Below are 25,676 nucleotides of genomic sequence, written 5' to 3'. Positions count from 1 at the left end.
TTGACAGTTCCTAGGAGCCTGCCTGCCAGCTTCAGGAAAGGCTGGTGAAACACTGACCATGTTTGCTAGTTAATCGTGTTAAAACCTGTGATTTCCCACCCAAGGCCTTCAGCCCATCCTAAGTGCCACATGGGCACCTGATTCTCCATCGTGCTTACCAACAAAGATCAGAGTGGCCATTCTAGATCTTCAAGACTCCTCCCCCAAATAAAATTTCAAATGTTTACAACCCATGGTTGGCTGAATCTATGAATATGGAACTCATGGCTAAGGAGGGTTGACTGTGTGCGTGCGTGCGTGCGTGTATGTGTGTGTGTGAAAGAGAGGAGAGAGAGACAGAGAGATAGGGGGGAGAGAGAGAGTGAGAGAGAGAGAGAGAGAGAGAGAGAGAGAGAGAGAGAGAGAGAACGAGAACAGACACAGGAAATCAATACTTGTTGTGCTGGGATCCACCTCTGGGCCAGCCATCATGGATGCGCGCCTTCCTGGGATAGCGGCCACACACCTTTGCTGTTTAGAGGTCTGTTATTTTTCCATATAGAGTATAAAACTGTTCCTAGGTTTGTTAACCATCCTGTTTTGGTTTTGTTTCTATGTATGCTTGTCTGTATGTGTGTGAGAGGGTTTGCTAGTGCACACCTGTAATCCCTGAAGCAGGAAAGCTAAGGCAATAAATTCTCACCTGACAGAGTATACAAGAGGGTGCACCCTTTTTTTTATTTTGATCCATTTCTGAAAGCATATTCCCAGCCCAGCTTCAACAGATTTATATTCTTCCTGCCTGAAAAAAAAAAAAAAAAAAAAAAAAAAAGAGCATGTACTTCCCCTACACTCTGGGGGAGTCCTAAATGTCAACATCAGGTTTCAGTGACTGCAGAGGATCCAGCAGCAGCCTTGTCCTTTAGCCACATGCAAATCAACATGGCCACATAACCCACATTTTTGTTAACACCCTTTTTGTCACAGCCTAGAGTTGAAGATCTTGTAGAGATGAAAATAATTGTTTAAAAAAAAAAAAACCTCTCGAAATAGCTAGTCTGGTATAGAAGAAAACTATGATTCAGGGTGGGGTTTGGGGGGCACAGTGGTAGTGGCAGGAACCCCAGGCCCTTGTCCTCGGGGTTACGCTATCTCCCCACCCTTCTCTACCAGCTGCACCCCTGAGCCTCTCTCTTCCCCAAAGCAGCACTGGGGGTTTTCATCTGTGCAGAGACAGGAGCAAGCTTCTATTCCCTTGGTGGTTAGGATTGGTTTTCTAGGCTGTCTGGGAGTGGCCTTCGAGCAGGAAGGCCTGCTTCCCCTCTGCTCCTCCCACATTTACCCTCTCTACCCTCCCCCCCCACCCACCCAACTTTTGAGCATCTCCTCCTCTTCCTCCTCCTCTTTCTTCTTTCTGGTCCAGCTTGTGCTCCCCAACTACTCTCGGGCATGGCGTCTGCCCCAGTGTGTGGTCAGCTCGCCAGAAAGCTGACTCTCCTCCTAGCAGCTGTCAAATGCCAATAGTTGCTCACCAGTGGTGGAATTTGGTGCCCACTCCCCCCCGCCTCCCTCCACACGGGGATTTTTGCCTGGCCTGAGCGTGTGCAGGTCTTGTGCATGTTGACACTATGCTGTGGGTTCATGTGTGCAACTGCTCCGATGTGTCTGGAAAATGCACTCCTTGAAGTCAGCCACCACCTCTGGCTCTTTCTTACAAATCGTTCTTCCTTACCCGTGTCCCCGACTTCTGCTGCCAGCCTGCACTGTGTTCTTTCCTGGTTTTCCGAGGATTCCTTCCATGACCCCCGCTTGCCTCTCTTTTGGGGCACTCTGTGACAGCATTTTCCAAGGCCACCTTTCACTTCTCTCTGTCACCTTGTCACAGTCAGTCTTAGCCTGTGAAGGCCTCATCATTCTTCAGAACCCTGGACCCACCCCCATTTCCAGCTCTGTCCTTTGCCTTAGCTGGGAGCTTCTCGCCTCCCACAGGTCTTTGCTGGGGAGGGCCGGCCTGTGCTTTCTAGAATGTTAAGCAACATCCCTGGCCTCTGCTCACTAGGTGCTAGTGATACCCAGAGATACCCCAACACTGCAGATACCCTGGTAGGGAAGAGAACTGTCCCTGACTGAGAACCACCACAACATCCCCTCCTTCCTTCCCTGTGTCTCAGCTTAAATGGATGGATGAGATTGCCTTTAATACCAGCATGATTGTAGCATGATAAAGCACGAGAAGATGGAAGGCCAGGATGGCAGACTTGAGTTGGAAGGGGTCTTCCAGAGCACAGGCATGTGAAATTCTAACAGCCCCTCTGTCCTCCGGGCTCCGCGGCCTCAGCTCTTTCTCAGCAGAGCATTCCAATTGATAAGAGATGTTCTAGTTGATAAGGGCTGATGTGGGAAAGGTGAACTTTTGTGTCTTCTGTCCCTGCTCGGCCCAGAGCTCTCTTGCTTACGTGTATAGCTCTGGGGCAGAGGCTAGTTGTAGAGGAACTCCCTTGACGCAGCTGTACTCATTAAAGACCAGTGGTGTGATGTGAATCAGACCAGACCTGGCATGGAGTTGCTGTGCAGTAAATAATGGTGAACAGGTCATTTGAACAGCAATTGTCTCTGGGTAGTAGGACCGTGTGTGACACTGTGACACACGTTGTTTCGCCTTGTTTCACTTTCTCATCTACCTTTGGGAGTTTGTGTTCCTTTATAAGAACCAATCTCATGAATATTTTCCCCAAATTCAGGTAGGAAAGCCCATGAATATTTTCCCCTAGTTCAAGAGGGAAAGACCACCCCCTGCCTCATTCCATGTGTCTTTCTTCCCTAGGTCTGACCACCAGAAACATGGCAACCAGCGCTGTTCCCAGTGACAACCTCCCCACCTATAAACTGGTAGTGGTGGGAGACGGAGGTGTGGGCAAGAGTGCCCTCACCATCCAGTTTTTCCAGAAGATCTTTGTGCCTGACTATGACCCCACCATTGAAGACTCGTACCTGAAGCATACGGAGATTGACAATCAGTGGGCCATTTTGGATGGTAAGACCGGATGGCAGCCTGTGGGGTGGGTTATTACATGGTTAGGATCGGGGAAATTTGATAGGCTTGAGTGGAGCAACATGGTTTCCTGCTTGCTGTTATTATGGAATGGTTGCTATAAGGCAGTATGAATCTTCCAGGGGGAGTTCTAGATTGAGATCAGGTCTTGGTAGAGTGCTTAAAGACCTTAGTGGTAACAAAAGTGGACAGTGAATGAAGAGGCCGGGCTAGAATCCTGCCAGCTCACAAATGCTGTGCTGGGAATTGCTTCTTGGAGTAGAAGCTCTGATGAGCAGGCACAGAAGTTTCAAGCTAATGCAAGTGGGAAAGCAGAAGTTTTCTTTTTTTTAGATTTTATTAAGGAAAACTGAGAAAGAGCTCCCAAGAATAGGAGGTGCTCAAATACCTGAAAAATGATTTCTTAATAACCAGCATTGACTTAGGAAGTGTCTCTTTGTTGAGGGATCTTGCATCTGGCATTGTACTTCTACTCTGGTCAAAGTTATTGTTTCTAGAAGTGTGGTGGTCAAGGAGCATACTAGAAATGTGAGTGCCCAGGCCCCTTCTCATTCTGAAACTCCAAGGATGGAGGGCAATGGCTTGTTTTTAGCACACCCTGTCGGGATTGCTGAAGCTGGAGAGCACTGCTCTAGATTCCCACTGGCCATGATTTTCTATTGTCCACATCTCTCTCCTGAATGAAGCCCATTAATCACAAAATGCTGGTCTAGAGGAGAGCCTGGAAAGCTGCTGACTCACAAGTTTCTTTCAGATAAATGCAAATATTTTTCTCTGTCTGTGTCTTGTTTTCCATCTTCTTGACCGTTTCTTTCAAAGACTAGACGTCTTTGTTTTGATGACGTCAGTTTATTAGTTCTTTCACAGAGTGTGCTTTCGGTATTTTGTCTAAGAAATCTTTGCTTAACCCAAGGTCATGACAGCATTTCTCATGGTTTCTCCTGGAAGTTTAATTGTTTGGGTTTTTCATTTACATTTTGTTCTCTACTCTGTACTCTTTGCATGTGGCATGGGGGTGGAACAAATCTCCCGGAGTTCCTTGTTGAAGATTCTTCCTTCCAGCTCCCAGTTGACTTTGTCCCAGTAGTAAGAACCAATTCCCCGCGTAGTCTGTCTTTGATCTGATGTAAGACAATGTACCACTGCCTTAACAGCTATGGCTTTATAACCAGCTTAGTAGTCAAGCCATGAGAATGAATGTATGAATTATAGAGTTAGGCAAAAATTCCGATATTGTTTGGGATAGTGTAGAATTTGTGTACAACCTGAAGGAATTTCTGTAGTGTTCGGCACTGAACCTGGGGCCTTAACACATGCTAGGCAAGTGACATAGTCCTGAACCATAGCCTCAGTCTTGAGAACTGATGTCTTAGCTGACAATGCTGAGCCTTTTAGCCTGTGAACACTGTCTCTCTCCACTTATTTAGGTCTTCCTTGATCTCTCAATTGATTTGTACTTTTGAATATGTAGGTCTTTTATGTACGTTTTGTCAGATTTATACTTACATCTGCATTGATATTATAATAAATGTTTTTAATTTCAGCTTTAATTGTTTGCTGCAAGAATATATAAGTATAAATGATTTCTAATTTTTAGGGTTTGTTTTGTTTTGTTTTTTAGAGACAGGGTTTCTCTTGTAACCTTGGTCGTCCTGGAACTCTCTATAGACCAGGCTGGCCTCAAACTCAATCCGCCTGCCTCTACTTCCCAAGTGCTGGGAGTAAAGGCATGTGCCACCACCGCCTGGCTACGATTTCTAATTTTTTGTTTGTTTGTTTTGTTTTTTGAGACAGGGTTTCTCTGTGTAGCTTTGTGCCTTTCCTGGAACTCACTTGGTAGCCCAGGATGGCCTCGAACTCACAGAGATCCGCCTGGCTCTGCCTCCCGAGTGCTGGGATTAAAGGCGTGCACCACCACCGCCTGGCTACGATTTCTAATTTTTAAAATGAGTTTAAGATAACTTATGAAGTAATGGGTTTCATTGTGGCACTTTACACATATATGTCATTATACTTTATTGAAATCCATCCCCACACACACACATTCCCTGTGCCTCCTGGCCTCCTCTAATATAACTGGTTTTTATATATTAATCATATAACCCACTGGTTATTAGCTTTAGTGGCTCTTTATGAGATCCCTTTCTGCATGGATGATCATGTTGTTGTAAAGGCAGTTTTATCTTTTCCTTTCCGATTGATGGCCTTTATTTCTTTTTCTTGCCTTATTTCAGTGACTGAAGCCTCCAGTATTGTGCCGAGTTGTCACAGTGAGAACAGGCATCCTCGCCTTATCCTAGGGGCGTGTTCGGTCTTTTGGCATCAGTCTGATGTTAAGTGTAGATTTATTTGGTGGAGATGCCCTTTGTCAGAACAAGGAAGCTCCTTCCTCTAGTTCGCAGAGTCTTTCAGTCAGGATCAGATGTCAGATGTTGTCAAATGCCTTCTCTGGCTGAGATAATCACATGGCTTTTCTTTTTTAGTCTGCTAATGTGACACATTATGTTAAATTTCCCCCCTAATTTTTGAAAACATTTTACTTACTTTTATTTAGTGTGTGTGTGTGTGTGTGTGTGTGTGTGTGTGTGTGTGTGTGTGTGTTGGGGGAGACTGGGGCACGTGCCAGAGCCTGTATGTGGAGGTCAGAGCACAGCTTGGGGGAATCCATTCTTTACTCCATCATGTGGGTCCTGGGATTTGAACTTCTGTCATCAGGCTCGGTAGCAAGTGCCTTTCGGCACTGAGCCATCTTGCTGGCCCTTTCCCTGATGCATAGCTAGCTTTTCATCCCTGAAGTAAACAGCACGTGGTTATGATGAACTGTCCTTTCATGTGCCATTGGCTTCAGTTGGAAAGAATTTGATACAGAAACGGTTCATGTTCTTGAGGGATATTAGACCATTTTTAAATTATAATTTATTTATCTAACTTTAGTATGAAAGTAATTCTGGCCTTCCAGAATGAGTTGGAATTAACCCTTCTTTTTCAGTTTCTCTAGGAGAGTTTAAGTAAACCTCTTCTAATTTCTTTCTTATGTGTTCAGTAGAATTCACTGACAAGACTCTCTGGACTGCAAGTTTTATGGATAATCTTTTAAACTATGAATTAAATGTCTTCAATCAACGTAGGATCATTGAGTCACTTCTTTAGTCTTCAGTGAAACTTGGTAGTTTGTGATTTTTTTTTTTTTTAAAAAAAAATTGTTCCATTTGCCAGGGGGTAGTGGCTCACACCTTTAATCCCAGCACTTGGAAAGCAGAGATAGGTGGATCTCTGAGTTTGAGGCCAGCCTGGTCTACAGATCTAGTTCCAGGACAGCCAGGACTGTTACACAGAGAAACCTTGTCTCGAAACCCCCCTTTCCCCACCAAAAATTGTTCCATTTATCAGAGTTACCAAACTTATTGGCATAAGGTTTTCATAGTATCTTTTATTATCTTTACAATACTTGTAGATTCTACACTGATGTCATCTCTCATTCCCGATATTATTAACTTTGGATCTTTTTTTTTTCCTTTTCCTGATCAGGCAGGGTTGGGTTTTATAAGTATCGATTTTCTCAAAGAGCCAGCACTTACACCCATTGATTATTCTCATTTAGTTTCATTGATTTTTCACTCATGCCTATTCTTTCTTCTTTACTTACTTTGGATTTATGTTTCTCTTGTTCTCATGTCCTTGAAGAGGAGTGTCTTGCTGTTCTGCCCAGGCTAGTCTCCTTCTCCCGGGCTCAGTGATCCTTCCACCTTAGCCTCCCAAATACTCAAGACTCAGGGACACACCACCATGCTCCACATTGCTCAGTGCCTGCTGAGTTGTTGAGTCATTTTTTTTTTCTTTTCTTGGGATATTTGTTTAGCACTATAAAATTCTCTGAATTACTCCTTTAGCTGTGCCCCACAAATTGTAACATATGTTTTCCTTCCTTCCTTCCTTCCTTCCTTCCTTCCTTCCTTCCTTCCTTCCTTCCTTCCTTCCTTCCTTCCTTCCTTTTTTCCAAGACAGGGTCTCACTATTTAGTGCTCTCTAGAACTCACTGTATAAACCAGGCTGGCCTTCAACTCCCAGAGATCTGCCTACCTCTGCCTTCCAAATGTTGGGTGGATTAAAGGCATGAGCCACCGCAACTGGCCTATGTTTTAATTTCTATTCATATCAAGTTCTAATTTTTCTTTAGATTTCTTTTGTGACCCATAGGTTATTTAGAAGTATCTTACTTAGTTTTCAAGAATTTGGGACTTTTCCAGAGATCTCTCTGTTCTCGATCTTTAATTCCAGTGTGTCAGGGAACATAGAGTACATTATTTGAAGTCTTTTTTTGAGGCTTGTCTCAGTGCCCAGAAGATGGGCTGTCTTTATAGATGTTCTCAGAGTCTGCTGTCACTGGGTGGGATGTTCTGTGAGTGCCTCACAGATCACACTGACTGATAATGTTGTCCGAGTCTTCTGTATCTTCATTGGTTTTCTGAGCACTTGTTCTGTCATTTATTAAGAGGGGTATGTTGCATGTCAGGGTATAATTGTAAATTCCTTATTTTCTGCTGGGGTTTTGCCTGGTGCATTTTTTTAAACACTCTGTTAAATGCATAGATGCTTGGAACTGATGTATCCTCGTGACAGCTGTCCCTTCATAGACATTTAGGACTGATATGGCTTCTTGGCAACTGGCCCTCCAGTCATATTAAAATGGCTTTCATCGTTCCTGATTTTCTCCTCTCTGCACTGCACCTTAAGACCGTCAGGACCTTGTGCCGGGCACCTGCATACCGTTTATCAGCATCCTTATCCTTCACTGAAGGGATGCATGCTATGGTAGGAGAAGCGCATCATACATAAAACACACCAGCCTTTGGGGACTTGTCTGCAGCCTGAGGTTTTGATCATTTCACTGGGCGACAGGTAGACAGGTATGTCCCTACTCAGGAATTTGCATGTGGTCTTCTCCCCTTCTAGCATTACACCCATTCACTTCTAGCACTTAGACCCACTTTTCACTCATACCTATTCTTTCTTCTTTTCTTACTTTGGACTTACGTTTCTCTTGTTCTCATGTCCTTGAAGAGGAGTGTCTTGCTGTTCTGCCCGGGCTAGTCTCCTTCTCCTGGGCTCAGTGATCCTTCCACTTTAGCCTCCCAAGTACTAATAATAATTAGTTTTTATTATTTAAAAAATTTTGTTCCATTTGCCAGGGGAAATGTTATGTTCTTGAGGGATATTAGACCATTTTTAAATTATAATTTATTTATCTAACTTTAGTATGAAAGTAATACTGCAGAAATAATTCGTTAGGATTTTTGTCTTTTGTTTTAAGGCAGGTCTCATGTATGGCATGCTAACTTTGAACCCGCTGTGCAGCTGAGGTGGAACTTGAGTTTCTGATCCTCCTGCTTCTACCTCCTGAGTTCTGGAATTATAGGTATATGCCAGGCCTTCGGGCATGGTAGGCAAGTACTTTACCAACTGAGCTATATTCATAGCCTATTAAATGTCACTTTATTGGTGACATCTTCCATGACCAAGACATCTACATTAGTATTCACCCACTCCTGTTATTTCTCTCAGTACATATTTTTAAATCAATTATCAAATACTGAACAATGTATGTGCAGTAACAAGTTTGATCAATTAATTACATTATTTTCTTTGTTTTCTTAATTCTTAGTTAAAAAAACTACTCATAAATATTAAAATAAAAAATTTACATTTATGCACTTTCTTTGTTACATTTTATTTAGTGCATGCATGCATGCACACGCATGTGAGTGCTTTCCTTGGCTACAGCACACGTGTGGGGGTCAGAGGATGACTTGTAGAGGTTGGTTCTCTCCTTCCACTATGTGGCTCCTAGGGATCAATGTCGGTCGTCAGGCTTGGAGGCACGTGCCTTCACCTACAGAGCCATCTCAAAGACCCCATTAATGCGTTTTCTTTGCTGTTATTCAGTTGCTTTTTTTTCCTTTTCTTTTCTTTTCTTTTCTTTTCTTTTCTTTTCTTTTCTTTTCTTTTCTTTTCTTCTCTTCTCTTCTCTTCTCTTCTCTTCTCTTCTCTTCTCTTCTCTTCTCTCTCTCTCTCTCTCTCTCTCTCTCTCTCTCTCTCTCTCTTATATGAGGTCTCACTATGTAGCTTTGGCTAGCCTAGAACTCACTATGTAGGTCAAGCTGACCTTGAACTCTGCTTGCCTCTGTCTTCAGAATGCTGGGGTGAAAGGTCCATGCCATCGCACCCAGTTTTCACCTTCTAAAATAATTGCAGGCATTATTTATTGGATTATATATCATACCTTAGGATAGACTGGTTAAATAAGTAGAAATAAGTTTCTATACTGCAGGTCTTATAAAACCCTTTACTGTACAAGTGTATATTAGGAGTACATTAGTAGAGTATATTGTTAGGATTTCCCAAGGAACCATTTTTGGCACTTCATTTTGGGCTGTGTTCCACAGAAAACATTCAGACAAATATTGCATAATACATACAGAAAAGAACACTGCTTTGTACAAGCTCAGTCAATGCTATTTCTTTTTATTGCCAAGTAAGCTTCTTTAATGTTTTTCTAAGTAACTCTGGGCATTTGCTTCTGAGGGGGAAAAAGTATTTTCCAGAGTGCTTTTAGATTTTGTGATAACATTTCTTAGCAGCAGAAACAGGGGAAACATGGCTGTGGCATTACTTTAGAAGCTTGGATCAGTGAAACCAGGCCTGACTTAGTGTCTTAGGGTTTCTATTGCTATGATGAAACATCATGACCAAATCAAGTTGGGGAAGAAAGGGTTTATTTGGCTTACACTTCCACATCACAGTCCATCATCAAAGGAAGTCAGGACAAGAACGATCAATTGGGGCAGGAACCTGGAGGCTGGAGCTGATGAAGAGGCCATGGAGGGGTGCTGCTTACTGACTTGCTCCCCACACTTGCTGAGCTTGCTTTTTTATAGAAGCCAGGACCACTAGCTCAGGGATGGCAACACCCATAATGGGCTGGGCCCTCCATAATCACTATAAAAAATTGCCTACAGCCCAGTCTTATGGAGACATTTTCTCAGCTGAGGCTCCCTCCTCTCTGACGACTCTAGCTCATGTCAAGGTGACATCAAACAAGGCAGTACACTTAGCGTATGGCATTACCCACCTAGGCCGTCCCTGAGGATAGATACTAGATGCCCACATTCTGCAGCATGAGATCTCCCACTAAAAAAAGGGCTTAAAACATTGCAGCTGAGTACGGCTTTTAAAAGGATGACCCCCTTCTACAGAGAACCTTAATCAGAGGCCTGTTATATTCAGGCCTGGGCATAACACTGAACCTTTCGGGGGCCAGTCTGTTTTCGGGAGGTTTGCAAGCCTGGGAGGGCCAAGGCTTTTCCCGGGCAACCAGCACCCTGAGGTCCTGCTTCCCTGCTGGCTACCATCTAGAGATGTGTCAAGCCTGGGGGTAGATGCCTTCAATTGCTCCACACCCAGCCAATATCCAGGTGCTCTGGATTCTGATTTCCCCTATTCCAGGCTGAGGGAGGACAAAAGCATGGCCGTGTGAACAACGATGGTAGTGACAGTGATTGTGTGTGGGGGAGGGGGCGGGGGGGGGGAAGGCTGGGAATCATCACGGTAGTGATGATGTCATTGAACATTACTTCGGGAAAGTCCATGGACACACTCTTTACTTCTTACAAACACTGTCATGGTAGCTGCTGTTGCAGGTGCAAATAGGGTTAGTGTTATTGTTTGAATACAGAATGTCTCCCATGGGCTCATGTGTTGAGTGCTTGGCCACCAGCTAGCGACAATATTTTTGGAGGTGAGAGCTGCTTGTTGGAAGGAGGTATGTCTTTGAAAGTTCTGCCTAGTCTCCAGCCCCCACTCCCATTGCTCTTTGCTTCCTGTCCACCAGGAGACAAACAGCTTTGTCCTCCACATAGTCCTACCGCCATGATGTTTGATTTCAGCACAGGCCCATGGTCAACAGAACCAAGGACGGTGAACTAAAAATCTCTGAATAAATCCTCCCTTCCTTGAGTTGGTTTTCTCAGGGACTTGGTCACAGTGCTAGTGACTGACTGATACATTGAGCTTCTGACACTCAGCACTGGCTCAAATACCCAGTGACCACCACAGGCTGCATTATCTGTTGGACAGGAGAATCTTCTCCAATGTGACAGCCAGTTCTGGTGCCTCTTGGGAGAGGGAGTTGAACCCCCAGGGAGAAGGCACATGGCTGGATTGTCAGGATTCCATCCCACCCTTGGCCCGTCTTCCTATGCTCTGCCCCCAATGGCTGTGATCACATATGTAGGCACACTCAGGAGGAGCCCTGGGAGGTTCTGCTCTAAGGAGGTCCACAGGCTTCTTGCTATCTGACAAACCTGTTTCTTGTTTTATTTCAAGGAGCCACACTCTCAGTGTCCTCCCAGAACCTGGAGAATGGAAAGAGAAGTCAGTTCATCCCAAGTCTGTGTACCCCTGGGTTTTCGAGCAAGCTGGCTCTGAATTCTTTCCCACGAGGGCCTGAGACCCTCATCTCACACCCCACGGTCAGGACTGGGGACATCTCCTCTGCAGTCTGTCCACCCTTCGACTGCAGGTCTCTCTTCAGTGCCTCCTCCCGGCTGGCTGCCTTCTCTCTGGTCTCTGCCTTTGGACCCTTCCTTACCATGGCTCATACCTGTGTGGCTCACTTCATTCCAGTTCTCTCAGTTTATGAATCAGAAAGCCCTAAACCGAGTTGTATGCTTGAGATTTTCTGTTGACACCTCTCTCTCTCTCTCTCTCTCTCTCTCTCTCTCTCTCTCTCTCTCTCTCTCTCGATATAGATACATATAGGTATATATAATATATTATATAACATATATAATAGAATCTTCTATTGGAACTACATTTAAATGTACAGGAGTGTGCTCTTCAGTTCATTATCCTTGCTCTGTAGCCATCCTCACCACCCATTTCCAGAACTTTCCATCTCTCCCTACAGACACTCTTTACCTGTTACACACTGACTTCTGTTTCACCCTGTCCATGACATTCACCATTCTACTTCCTGTCCCTGAATGTGGCAAGCTACATGCCTCGTCACATGCTAAGGATCGGTGGGATTGTATACTTGTCCTTTCATAGCTGACTCCTTTCACTTAGCATTGGCTTTCCTTCCTTTTCAAAGCTGAATGATACCTCACTGCACTGTGTGCCACTTTCTGGTGTCGCTCCCTCTGACAATAAACACCTGGGCCTTGGAAGCCCTCTTTTGACGGTTAGGAATGGTCTGTAATTCTCTTTGGGTCCCTCCGTTCAGTTCTTGGCCTCAGCACTGCCGTGTCCCTGTTGGTTCCGCTGGGTGAGAGCCTGGAGGCTGCTGAGCTCCTCAGGTCCACCCCCTATGTTACACCCGATGCAGGTAGAGAAGTAATGCGCTTGGAACCATACCTGGCTCATGGCAGAGCCAGGCCTCCGCCTCCTGCCTCTGCCAGGCATGTTCTCCACCCTCTCATGTTGACTTCTACTTCGGCAGAAGCTTTGAGTGTGCAGAATAGCTGTGGACACACACCTCTGCGTGTGCTCCTTGGCCTCCCCTCCCCACGAGGCTGCAAACTCACTCTCTTCCCTGCCAGCGAAGAGCTGTTCTCCAGACCCCTTCCTGCCCACGAGCTCTCAGGCCCAGGCGCACAACCTGCTGTCCCTTGCCGTCTCCTCAGCAGGGACTGGCTTTGTGAAGAGTGAAAGCCTGGCCGTCTGTCCTCTGGCACCCTCAGAAGCCAGGACATTTCCACACTGGCTTCAGCCCCAAAACTAGACACAAGTACTCTTGTCTTCTCTGGGGGCCTGGACCTGGATTTTCCCTGAACATTTGAATCCACATTCTTTCTGGAGAGCAGGAAGAGAGGAGGACATGGGAAGGGCAGGAAGGAACTGGAATGCTTATCGAGAGCTTTTTCTGGGCCAGGACTTTAGTCCAGTGGTGATTTATGCGTGCTACCCATGGCCAGCAGTAGAGTGGGCACAACAAATGCTCTCTGACCAAGAACCGAGAACAGTCAGAGCCGGCCTGTCTTACCCTTTGCCCTCTTTCCCAAAGACAGGGACTTGGGGATTTCCCCTTTTCCCTGTGGGAGCAAATGTGGCCCCTGGCCTCAGGTGATGAATCCAGCCTTGCAGGTCTGTACATGACCCTTTCTCCTGGCTATGTGAGCCATCCCTGCACAAATGCTTCCAATGGCCTGGAGCTCCTTGATGTCCAGAGTACTGGGGCAGGGTTTGCAGGTAGAGAGCTCTCGCATAGCTAAGTCCTTCCTTGCTGGTGATTGGCTCTTAGGGCTGTGCTAGCAGAAGCTGCTGACCAGACTTTCCTTGCTGGCTCCAAGCCAAGCTCAGGGACTTGCAAAGATTGTTCCTGCTCATCCTTGACAGCTCTGCCAGGGCAGGCGGGATGCAGGGAGCTAAAGGATGAGATGAACTCGTCTGGCAGTAGACACAGGTGCTCTGCACAGCTAATAAAAAAGAAACTCGTAGGTGAGTGGAGGAGGTGACTGGATGGGACTGATGGTTTTGAGCAGAGGAGGGATGTGACTTGACGGATGGTTTCAGGCTTGCTCTGGCTCAGGTGTAGAGGAATAAAAGTGGGGTACGATGAGGTGGTGGCCTAGGACTGTGGGGGAGGAACAAGAAGGGGTACATTCCAGATATAGTTTGAGGAGGAACCATGGGGTTTGGGGATGGTGAATAGGCATGGGATGGGGGAAGAGAAAATAAATTATGGAGTGGGACTGAGACTCGAGAGACCAATTTTGGACTCGTCAAATATGAGCTGCCTTTCATAGAAAGAGTAGAATCAAGTTGTTGCCTAGAGGAAGTGATGGACTTAGACACATAGACAGGTATCCACCATCGGGGAGGAGGGGTGGAGCATGGGTTTCAGAGAAGGGGAGGGAGGCTGACTTTTTTCTCATATATTTTTCATTAAGGTATAATCCACAGCTGGGCATGGTGGTATACAACTTGAATCCCAGCACTTGGGAGGCAGAGGCAGGCGGGTCTCTGGGAGTTTAAGACCTGCTCTACAAAATGAGTTCCAGGACAGCCAGGGCTGTTAGGCAGAAAAACCTTGTCTCAAAACAACGAAAGAAAAAAAAAAAAAGGAAAACACACACACACACACACACACACACACACACACACACACACACACACACACACAAGGGGGGAAAGATACAGGGAAATAATTGTGGTTTTTAGCATACCTATCAAAGTTGTGTGTGTCCATAAACCACCAATTGATTCACAAATTATTAATCACTAGAATTACAGCCATCGATTCCATCTCCCAACAAGCACTCACACATGAGCGGCCACTCCTCATCCTCCATCCCCCAGACCTCAAACCCTCCAGTCTACTCTCTGTCCCCGTGTATTTATGTGCTCTCACGTCTTGTATGCGTGGAATCGTACAGCGTGAGTCTTTTATGAGTGGCTTCAGTGCTTGGAAGGCTCAGTGATTTGCAGCAGGCATTTAGATTCTTCTCTTTCATGTGTGGGTGACATGCTGGTGTACAGATACACAGCTTTACTCAATCTGTCCTTGGTTCCTGGGGCTGTCCTCACTTCTTGGCTCTTGCATTGGATGGTGTCGATGGGAACACTCAGCTGCATGCTTTTATGTGGACTTCAAGTTTTCAGTTCTCCTAGGTGCACTGCTTCGGGGTCGTGTGTTTAACATTACATCCTACCAGCAGTGCATGATGGGTCCACAGACTTGAGTGAGCTGTTTTGGAGGGAACTGTGAGTAGGCTTCGTTTCTGAGATGAGAGTGGAGGTGAGAATAAAGGAAGTAGTGGTAACAGGGGAACAGGAAACTAGTTGGTGATGGTTGTGTTTAAACTCCTTAGTGCTCAGGACTCTGCTAAAAAGGGAACTGCCAGTGCATCCTTGTGTCTTCTCTTCCCAGGTCTGCGTGTCTGCCCAGGGGCAGGTGTAGATCTGGGGGCAATGTGATGGAGCCAACTGGGAGTGGGTATAGGAAGTAGAGCCTCAAGCCTTCCATGACGCTAGCCTCAGGTGTCTGTCTTTACCCTTCCTTTTCTTCTTGCCTGTTACCAGGTTTGGCCATGCTGCGGTTAGCATCTCACTCATAGGCAGGTAGTCATAAGGAATAGAGTTCGACCTGCTCCATGGCTCACAGCACACCAGCCTGAAGCTTTCCCCCCTCAGCTTACCTCAGTTTCATAACCTCTAAACGGCTGGCCTCCCAGAGTAGCTGTGAGATGGAATCGGGGTTGTGGGCCAGCATTGTGTCTCTCCTTTCTTCCCAACTACCAGGGCCACTTCCAGGCTCCGTTCTGTTCCCATGATGCTCCTGAGCTCTGGCTAAGCCACTAAGACCTCTGCTGCCCTCTATAATTCTCCTCTGTGTCCGTCAGTCTTTTCGTCACTGACAGATACCCGAGAGAACAGTTGAAAAGGAAGAAAGGCTGATTTCTGCTCACTGTTGCAGAGGGTTTGGTTGGCACTCTGGCCGCTCCATCACTCGGGGCCTAGGGTAAGGCAGAACATCACAATAGCAGGAATATATAGAGTAGGAAGCTGTTTGCCAGGAAGGAGAGAGAGGGAGGGGGGAGGAAGAGGAGGAAAGGGGCCAGAGACAAGAGTCCCTTCAGTGGCCTACTTTCTCCACCTAGGCCCTACCTCTGAACGTTTTCACCACCTCCCAAAATAGAGCCACCAGCTGGAGCCAAGCCTTCAACATATTTTATATTCAAACTGTTAACATTCCCGTCGCTGAGAGCAGCATCAGAGTATGAATATCCCCGGCTCCTCTGAGAACTCTGCAAAGTCATGGAGCATCTTCCCAGAATGGGCACTCACACCTACAATTTGCACACCAAGCCAGGGGATCTTGGGCCTCACACACACCTTCCCCACCGTCCCCTCTCTCCAGGCACCATGGCTGCAATAGCGTGGCGTCAGGAACAGGCGTCCCCCGGGCTGGCGGCTGTGGAATATTGCTTGCTTTAGCCATCTTGTTGAGGAAGCTGCTGTGACTGCCAAAGGGAACCCTCCCCCAGGGCCAGGGAGCCAGCTGGAGGCTCCCTCCCTGGAGGGCGTCCCAGGTGACCTGGCTTTCACAGCCTGCCAGTGCTTTACAAGTGAGAAAAAAAAAATCCCCTTTCTGGGGACAGTGCATGGTTGGTGCACCCAGCCTTGCTGCCAGGCACCGGGCCTTGCCCTATTAGACACCCGACCCAGAGAGTGCGCACAGTTCCGACAAGAAGGAGTGAGCCTGTCACTCGCTTGGTGTGGTTTAATGCATCCTAGAGCAAGGGAGGCACAGGCTTCCCTACCTCACTTGCCTGAAAAACAGGCTTCATCCTCCTCCCTCTGCACGGCAGGCATGGGGAGTGTGGGAAGGCAGCAATCTCTGGATGGGGTCCGGCGGACGCGTCACCTCTAGAAGTCACTGTCTTTATTGTTCTGTGTTCTGGAACCTAAGTCAGTTTTTAGCACTTTTCCTTTAAGCTGAAAGGACCATTTCACCCAGGTCAGGGCATTTCTTGCCTGAGTCAGGGGGTGTACCTTGTACTTTTGCGCACCTTTTTGAGTCCTCTTTGGAGTTGTGTCTGGGGGAAGACCTGAGGGAACAGTGCTTGGCTCTCGGTCTCTGCTATTCCACTACAGAGCGTAGCACTGAGCCAGGCTAAGAGACACAGAGATGAACAACGGAGAGCGTACACTGGAGGAAGGCTTCAGACATGGGGTCAGAGGTGAGATCCCCCCCCCATGGGGGAGACCTCAGAGGGCTGCCACCGAGCCAACGGCAGCCGGGACAGCCAGCGAGGAGGGGAAGAGGCTTCCACGTTGGAAGTCATAGCTTCAGCATGTGTTTGGAATCTGGACAGCTCGTCTGAATCCAGGCGGCCAGACCCACATCTAGATGGAATAAAGAGGAGGAAGAAAGGAGGGGGGGTGGAGAATGGAGAGGGAGATGGGAAGAGGAAGGGAGAGGGGGAGAGAAGAGGAAGAGGAGAAGGAAGAAGAGAAGGGGACAAGGAAGAAGAAAAGGAGGAAGAAGGAAAGGAGGCAGTCTTGACAGGCCTCAGAGACCCTGGCTGACACCCTTCTGTGCTGGCCGCCCACCCCCCTGAGACTTGTGTAACGCTAGCATGCGGGACTAGCTGCTAGGGCAGCCTCCACCAGATCCCGCTGCACTGGTGTTTTCCATCTCTAGACTCTGCCTCCTCGCTCAACCTGCGTCTGCACATACCGGCAGAACCCCTCTTCCCCCACAATGAGTAAGACTCTCTGTCCCCAGAGGCCTCCTACCTTCCTGAGCAGAGGGAAAGCAGGCAGTTACCTTCCTGAGGGCATAGGCTGGGTACCTTCAGGACACGGCTGGGGTCTGTCCCAGGTGTTTCCAGGTGTGTGTGTCAAAGCAGAGGCTGCCCAGCTCAGCATCACCACCTCCTCCCGGGTGCATGTCTCCTCAGGCCGAGAATAACTTCAGTCATTTGTGTCTTCAGTTTTACATTCAATTACTGGCATATCAGGTTGTGTGCTTTGATCATCCATAATTTTCTGTAATTATTATTTAAATGTTATTAGTATATATTATAAAAAAAATAATGGGCCTTGTTATGACACTTTCATACATGTATATAATTACTCCTGTTATCCTCTCTTGTCCCCACCCTATCTTTTTTTCTCTTTCCAAATTGTCTCCTTTACACACACACATACACACACACACACACACACACATTGATAGAATCGCTGTATCATATAGACCAGGCTGGCCTCGAACTCAGAGTTTTCCTGCCTGTCTCCTGAGTGTGACACCACTCCTGACTTTTTTTTGAAATATGGATTCCACATATGATTCATATATAAATTTTAATATAGATTCCACATAGATTCATCTTTCTGAATCTGGTTTATTTCACTTAGAGGGATGATTTCTGCTTCCACTTTTCTGCACACAACAGCATTCTGTTCCTCTTCATGCCTAAGTAGTCCTGTGGTGGTGGTTTAGCCTCGGTCAGGCATGTACTCAGGAGTGATATAGCTGAGCCATGCAGTAGTTTCGTTCTTAGACTTCTGAACAGTTTCCATGGATTTTTCTAGTGGCAGCACCCGTTTCTATTCCAACAGCAGTGTGCATGTTTCCTGGTATCTTTGCCAGCGTTTGGTGCCTTTTGCTTGGTGACAGCCGTTCTGACTGGGGTAAGAGGATCTCAGTAAATGCCTGATTTTCATTTCCCTCATTGTCAATGATAACGTACACTTTCCCATTCTACCTTTGAGAGCTGCCTCCTATGGGAGTGTTAGGATTCTTTTCTAGTTCTCTGAAGAATGTCGTTGACATTTTGATAGGCTGATTCCTGCCATCTTGTTTCATAGCTACTTTGTATTAGGTTTGGTTTTGCTTTGTTGCATATTACCCCCATGCTTTATTCTCCCTTTAGCTCTTCTAATGACTAGGAAGTCTGAGGTTTTACTTCTCTTTTTCAGAGGTATCAGATAGACATAAGACTATGCCTTCATGTATTTTTCTATCAGCATCAGGATATAATCAGGAGCTGTAGCCTCTTCCCAAACAAAGGAAACTTCAGGCATGGTTAAATCTCCTTTAACCATTGCCAGAATAAGGACATCACATTAAGTAGAATTATGGAGGCTGGGGAGACGGCTCAGAGGTTAAGAGCATGTACGGCTCTTACACAGGAGCTGAGTTGAGTCCCCAACACTCCTGTTGGGGAGTTCACAACAGCCTGTAACTTCAGCTCCAGGGGATCTGATGCCTACTTCTGGCCTCTGGGTACTGCACTCATGTGAACATACCAATACACACACACACACACACACACACACACACACACACACACACACACACACTTCAAGATAAAAATAATTTTAAAAATTTAAATGAGTATTTCCCTCCTCTTCCCAACAATTTTTTTTATATATATATCCTAGCCCCCCTTTTTACCATTTATTTTGAGGCAGGGCCTTGTTAAGTTGCCTGGGTTCACCTTAAACTTCCCATCCTAGCGCCTCAGCCTCATAAGTAGCAGAGAGAACAGACCCGTGCTGTGGATGGCCTTTCTATATGCTGTGAATATGTATTGCTACCATTGGTTAATAAGTAAGCTGCTTTGGCCTATGACAAGGCAGCTTAGAGGCAGGCAGGCAATCCAAGCAGAGAGACAGGGAGAAGGAAGGCAGAGTCAGAGGAGACACTGAGAGCCGCCAGGGGAGCAAGATGTAATGGAATACAGATAAAGCCACAGACATGTGGCGATACATAGATTAATAGAAATGGGTTAATTTAAGATGTAATAGCTAGCTAGCAATAAGCCGGAGCATAGACCAAACAGTTTGTAGTTAATATAAGCCTCTGTGTATTTATCCTGCCAACTACACCAGTAGGACACAGGGAAAGTTCCAACTACAGACCCGACCACCAAGCCTGGCTTCCAGTCTTCTAATTGAGCAACAAGTGTTTTCTTCATTCAAATGTTTGCTTATCTACCATATATAATGCACTCAACTTTCTCTTCCACAGATTTAGTTTTCACTTCAATGACTTACATTCTCCAATAATTCTTTTAGAAAGCATGGGAATGTTCCTGCAATGTCAGATATGAGCATTTCTCTTTCCAGAGGGGTTTTTGTGTTGTTATTGTTGTTTTGAAGATAGACTGTCTTGTAGCCGAGGCTGGCCTTGAACTCCCTATGTAGCCTAGGCTGGTCTTGAACTCCTGTTCCTTCTGCATTCACCTTCCAAGTGCTGGGATTACGGGTGTGTACCCCCATGTCTGGCTTCAGGGGAGTCTCTTTTATTTTCAGATTCATACTGAGTTTTAATTTTTGAATGATCTGTAGGGGTTTTTTTGATAATATATACCTTAAAGTCTGTGAATATATTAACTACAATATTAGTATCATGACTTCCACTCTCAAATTTATCTCTTCCCATGCACATAAGCCAAATCATAGCACTTTTGATTGCCAGTTAGAGTAGGCTTTACTTAGGACAAAAGGTAGAACTGGAGGAATCCATCCTACCTTCAGAGTAGAATCCTGGGGTCCCCAGATTCCTTGTTCTGCGGCTTTCCTTGTCACCTGTCCACCTCTCCCCTCTTTCTTGTCAGGATCTGACTTGAGAGGTTGCATGAAGTCCTCTCATGTAGGTCGTGTGAGAAACCGAGTCCTACCAGCTCTGCTTCCTTACCTCAGTTGCTCAGTTCAGGGCCCAGCGGCATCCTCAGTGCAGCTGTGTCTTAGAAAGTGTTCAGCATCTTGTCACTGCTCTTCCCAGCCCGTGGTCTAGCCACTGCCCATCACATCTTGCCTGGATTATCCGGAAGCCTCCTAAAGCTCCCTGCCCCCACTGGTGGCTTGTCCCCTGACCCCCTAGCATTGGACTAGCCTTTTCACAATGTCCTCTGGATCGTGTCTTAGCCCACATTCTCCACTGGGCCCCATCATGCTCAGGATAAGGAAGGGCATAGGGTAACAGACTCTCATGACCTGCCCCTCACCCCCAGCCCATCAGCTGTTGGCCACACCTCTACCTCTGAGTTTTTTGGGTAGTTCCTCTGCTGGAATGAGGCCCCCGGGGTCATGTGGCTCTGATTTAGTCATTGCTCAAAGGTCACCTACTGGGAGGTAGCTTCTTCACCTATCCAGAAGGACAACAAAGGCTGCAACCACCCTTCAACTAACTAGACTGACCCTTATACTATGTATTTACCTCTGGTAACGTTATATCAGCCATTCAATTACCTCTGGTAACGTTATATCAGCCATTCAATTGTTTATCTGCTTCACTACTGGATCTTGACCCCATTTACTCTGTAACCAAAGGTCCTACAACCTGCCTGGCATATAGTAGGTGCTCAGATATTTCTTAAATTAATAGACAAAATTGCCTGGTCTCACACTCCTTTAATTATTCCCATGCAACGCGGGTACTTTTGGGGTTAGGTCTCAACTAGACAGGAGCACTGTATGTCAGGGAAGGAGGAGTGAGCATCAGGGGTCCAGGCAGTGGGAGGGGTGAGGCTGGCAGAGCTCCCCAGCCCCACCTGATTCCTGCCCCAGATGCCCCTCCCTGCCATTGCCATCCTCCGATGTGGACCTTGATTCCCGGAGGCTGTCCCTTTCTCAAGGCCTGCGTGGTGTCTGCCCACACAGGGCTCAGACAGGCCCTCTTGACTGGGCTGGTTTCTTTGGCGTTCTCCCCACCTGAGGGCTTCAAGGTGGAGGCCCTGTTTCTAGATCTGTGAAGGAGGAAATGGAGGTGCCGAGAGTCAGGCACACCCCCAGGGAACCCCAGTTTGTAAGGGCTGAATGAGGAATCCAAGCCCAGCTCTGGGGTTCCCCAGAGGGACTTGGGAAAGTTGATCTCTGACTTCCTGAGGCTTGTCCTTGGGCCGTAGAATTGTGGTCCAGTGAGCGCAGGGGCCGAAATGAGCCAGGCAGAGCCTTTCACTGAAGCAGCCCCGGAGGTGGTTCAAGTCCTGTGAGGACAGCTGGGGCTGAGCTGCCGGGCGGAGAGCAGCAGCGGTCGCCTGGGGTTCCACATTCTACAGTGGCTGCGGTGGAGCCAAGGGCAGCCCCGGAGTGACCTAATTCCTCTCCAGTTCTAGACACGGCTGGGCAGGAGGAGTTCAGCGCCATGCGGGAACAGTACATGCGCACTGGGGATGGCTTCCTCATCGTGTTCTCCGTCACCGACAAGGCCAGCTTCGAGCACGTGGACCGCTTCCACCAGCTCATTCTGCGTGTCAAGGACAGGTGAGGGCAGCAGGCAGGGCCTCTCTACTCTTGTTCCTGGCTTCTGAAAGCACACTCCTCCCTCTCCCTCCCTGCCCTCTTCTCTACTCCCCTCCTCCTCTTCTTCCCTTCCTCCCTCCTCTCTCTCCCTTCCCCTCTCTCCCCCTACAGATCTCCCGTTATTTCCTCTTTGACTCTTGGTTGCTAAGCTGATCCCAAGGCTCCAAGTCCCATGCCCCTCTTATTTTCATAAACTATCTCTCATTAAAGGAATCATTGGTAACGTCTTTGTTTTCCAACTCCAATTTAACCGAATTGTATTATATACAAAGAAAAGTGAATTTCTCCTCCAGAACACACTGAAATTGGTTAAATTGCATTTGACTACAAGATTTACAAGTCGTTCATTAAAGGCTTTTTTTTTCTTCACACTCTATAACATAATTAAATCACCTAGTATCTGTTTTAAGCCCATCTAACACTGCCAGTCAAAGAAGCGATGCAGAAGGAAAAATTAAATGAAGGAAAACAGCAAGCTTTGATGAAATCCCAATTAAGATGGAGAAATCTAGTCAATGACCATTCCACAGAAAAGGATTTGTCACTTCACCTGCCAGAGGGCCACGTGCCCGCAGAACAAACAGCCCTGGATTGATGTGCATTCAGCCCATGGCTATATGGACCTCAAAAGAGACACCCTAAGTGGTCCAGGGGTGGGGAAATCTTAATTTACTTGCTAGTCAAAGAAATAAAAAGTAGCATTTGGGGGGGGCAGTTCAAATTACAGGTTTTTTTTTTTTTTTATATGAAAATATCTAATATTGCCCAGAATGCCATGGGGCTGATGTTTTGCCTGACTCACATGTCAGTGGGATGCTGCTTATGGTGCATGCCTCTCTCTCCCTCACTTCCTCTTCTGGGAGCCATTCTGATTTTGCAGCTGCCATTTGTGCAGTACCAGCCACTGTCCCTGGTGCTCTTCCTGTGTCCTGGCTGAGGGCTGCAGTAACCCTGCATGGTTTGTATATCAGAGCACTGGAGAGCGGAGGAGTGTGTCTGGGAAGCCAGGCCCCTCACCCACAGCCTCAGGCCAGCCTCAACACTAGCCTTGCAACAGATCCCAGGCTCCTCCTTCCCAAGCCCTTGTCTCCTCTGGAAGAGAGGAGACCCACTGAGGGGGTGGCATGGCACAAGGTCCGGTTGGCATCACCTTGAGTTGGTGGTGCAGGAGGATGAATCTCACTTGGCTATTGTTCTCCTGCTTCCCAGGGAGTCATTCCCAATGATCCTCGTGGCCAACAAGGTGGATTTGATGCATCTGAGGAAAATCACCAGGGAGCAAGGAAAAGAAATGGCGACTAAACACAATGTAGGTGTGTGTGTTCACATGTCTGTGTGTGTGTGTGTGTGTGTGTGTGTGTGTGTGTGTGTGTGTTGGGGCCTCAGGGCTATGTGTGAAAGTTCATATGTCATGCCTCCTGCAGTACTGGTCTAAGGCCTCCTCCTGTGCACTAGGCTCTGAAGAGAGGCCGCAGGGTACGATGTGGAGGGATATTATTTGAAATGAGCAGCAGGCCAGTGAGAAAGCACCCTCTGCAGCCCTAAGAGGCCCTGGGGTGGGGGGTGGACAGCTTTCTTCCGAGTAGCCCGGAAGCTGTGGTATTGGTGTACTCCAGGCTGAGGGCTGCTCTGCTGAGGCACTGTATGTTCAGCATGGGGCTGTGCAGAAGTGGTAGCTCCTCTGCCTCACAAGCCAGCACCTGGTGGTACTGAATCACTGAGATCTGCTCTGTCCACTGAGCCATCCCATGCCCCGGACTGTACTGGGGGAGCATGGATATCAAGTCCTCTACCCTTACAGCCACAGGCATCATTCTCCCCACTTGATAAACATTAACACAGGTTGTTCCAGCTATACCCTATCACAAGCATGTGAGCTTTCTGAGTTCACTGCAATGTGCTGGCTCTCTGGATAGTTCTGGGTCAGGTCTCTGTTCCCCAGTCCCATATTGACATAGTGTGCTGGCTTCCTGGGGTCCTGCCTGCTAGCTGGAAAGAAAGTCTCACAAGGTAGCCCCATCTCTGCCTACTGGCCTACCCCACATGTAGAGAAAGGCATGCTGGGAGCTAGTTTTGCCTGCATGTCTTCTGTATGTTTTTCTTTATTAATTCTATCATCCTAGGTCCTGCTTTTCCCTCCTTACCTTTATGATGGAGACAGGCAATAAGCAAAGTAAATTAGTTTGTCTGAAGTTGACACATCCTTGGAAACAAGCCAACTTGTTTGCAAGTTCTCCCTAGGGAAGGGAGATCAGGACTGGGAAGAGGGTGGGGTGGGTCCATTTCAGCAAGGACTTAAGGAGGGAGGCAAAGGGACAGCCAAACAGATAGCTGAGAAAAGAACATCCGAGCAAAGGAAATCATCTGGGCAAAAGCCCTGAGGTTGGAGTTTGCAAGGTAGCAAACCAGCCACTGTGGCTAAGCAGGTGGATGCAGGGGAGTAGTCAGAGAAGTGACTTAAGGAGACGTGGCTCTTACGGAGGCTGAGGAGGAAAGCCACTGGATGGTTCAGAGAGAGGTGTGACATGTGGCCAAGCAGCTTCTCTCCTGTGACATGTTGAGGACAGTCCACTGAAAAAGGAGAACAGAATCACACAGGGGCTGCCCGGCATCCCACATGAGGCTGAGCAGTGTGTGAGGGCGGCAAGAGTTGGGCTGCACTTCTAAGAACCAGCAGCATTTGCTCACAGACTGGGTATGGAATGAGAGAAAGAAAGATGGGTCCACGTGTTCTGAGTCCCCTAGATGCTGAGGACTGCCGAACTCCCGAGAGTGTGGGATGCCCAGGGGCTCTGGCTGGAGGTGGTTTCCTGCCTCCCTTCTGCATGTGTACAGGGCTTCCCGATGTCCTGATCCATAGGTAGAGTTCTACCTGGTCCTTATCCGGGATGCCTGCCATGACTAAACATGGTGTCCAGCTCACAAGAAGCTCCAAAGCTGACACAGCACCCAGCTGCCCATGGGAGGCCAAGTCGGGAAGTAGAAGGCTCTCACTGACTCTCTGCTGGCCTGGCAATGTGGAGTTCTTGCAAGCATGTCATCCTGAGCTCTGCTTCACGCTGCAGGATGACATTCACCTCTGAGGGTTAATTCAGCAAAGTCAGGAATAGGGAGACGTGGGAAGCCAAATAGCCATCCCACTGCGGAGGGTTATCGGAGGCTCAAATAAATGTCGAAGGCCTGAGCTGGGCCCTTTGTGTGTCTCTCACCACACTAAGACCTGTGCTTGGGGCCACTGCAGTGTGTGGACATCTGACCTCACATGATGGTAACTCATGGAGCTTCCCACCAATGGCTTGAACCCCTCAGCTTGCTCTGCCACTCTCCCCATGCATTGAGGAACCAATAACTTATTTTCTTCACTGTAGTTGGCTTCTTTCAATGTATTAGAATAAAAGGCACTAAGTCTGTGATCAGCAAAAATAAATGTTATGGAAAGTAGCAAAGTCCTTTGGTCTAACCTCAGCCATCTTACTTCCTCCCCATCCAGGAGGCCAGTGCATGTTAGTATGTGGAGGGATGAGCACTTCCTGATTCCCTGGGATACCTATCTGGGACCCAGAATTGTACCCTAACCTCCCAGAGCCTTTGTTCCACTCAGCCTGTCCAAGGCATGGCATGGATGTGGCCCATGAGGTGGCAGCCACAGCTCCCACGGGCTCCTCCCCGTCAGCATCCTTGGGTAAAGGTGGCTGCTGAGCCCCCAGGCTCATAGACACAGAGCCAGCAAGAGTGGGGCTGGGCTGGAGAGCTGGGGGTAAGGGACCAGGGTGACCAAGGTCCAGAGCACTTTTCACAGCACACTTCTCCTCAGCCTACCCACTGAAGT

At 47.4% G+C, this 25,676-nt stretch overlaps 1 protein-coding gene across 3 annotated transcripts in view; it reads left to right on the top strand.

Moving 5' to 3' along the window:
• Positions 1-25,676, top strand: part of Mras (muscle RAS oncogene homolog) — a 53,708-nt gene that overhangs the window by 23,243 nt on the left and 4,789 nt on the right. For 2 of the 3 annotated variants that reach the window (XM_037207869.1, XM_028869978.2), the window contains exons 2-4: positions 2,804-3,013; positions 21,655-21,808; positions 23,057-23,156. In XM_037207869.1, coding sequence (XP_037063764.1) covers positions 2,821-3,013; positions 21,655-21,808; positions 23,057-23,156 — 447 coding nt within the window. In that variant the 5' untranslated portion in view covers positions 2,804-2,820. Of the gene's footprint in view, positions 1-2,803; positions 3,014-21,654; positions 21,809-23,056; positions 23,161-25,676 lie in introns of all 3 variants that reach the window. The other variant, XM_037207868.1, reaches the window with a different exon arrangement.

This window comes from Peromyscus leucopus, chromosome 7 (assembly GCF_004664715.2).
Source record: "Peromyscus leucopus breed LL Stock chromosome 7, UCI_PerLeu_2.1, whole genome shotgun sequence".
Taxonomy (NCBI): Eukaryota; Metazoa; Chordata; class Mammalia; order Rodentia; family Cricetidae; genus Peromyscus; species Peromyscus leucopus.
Note: the sequence above shows the minus strand (reverse complement) of the source record. Positions and strands in the feature narration are given on the sequence as shown.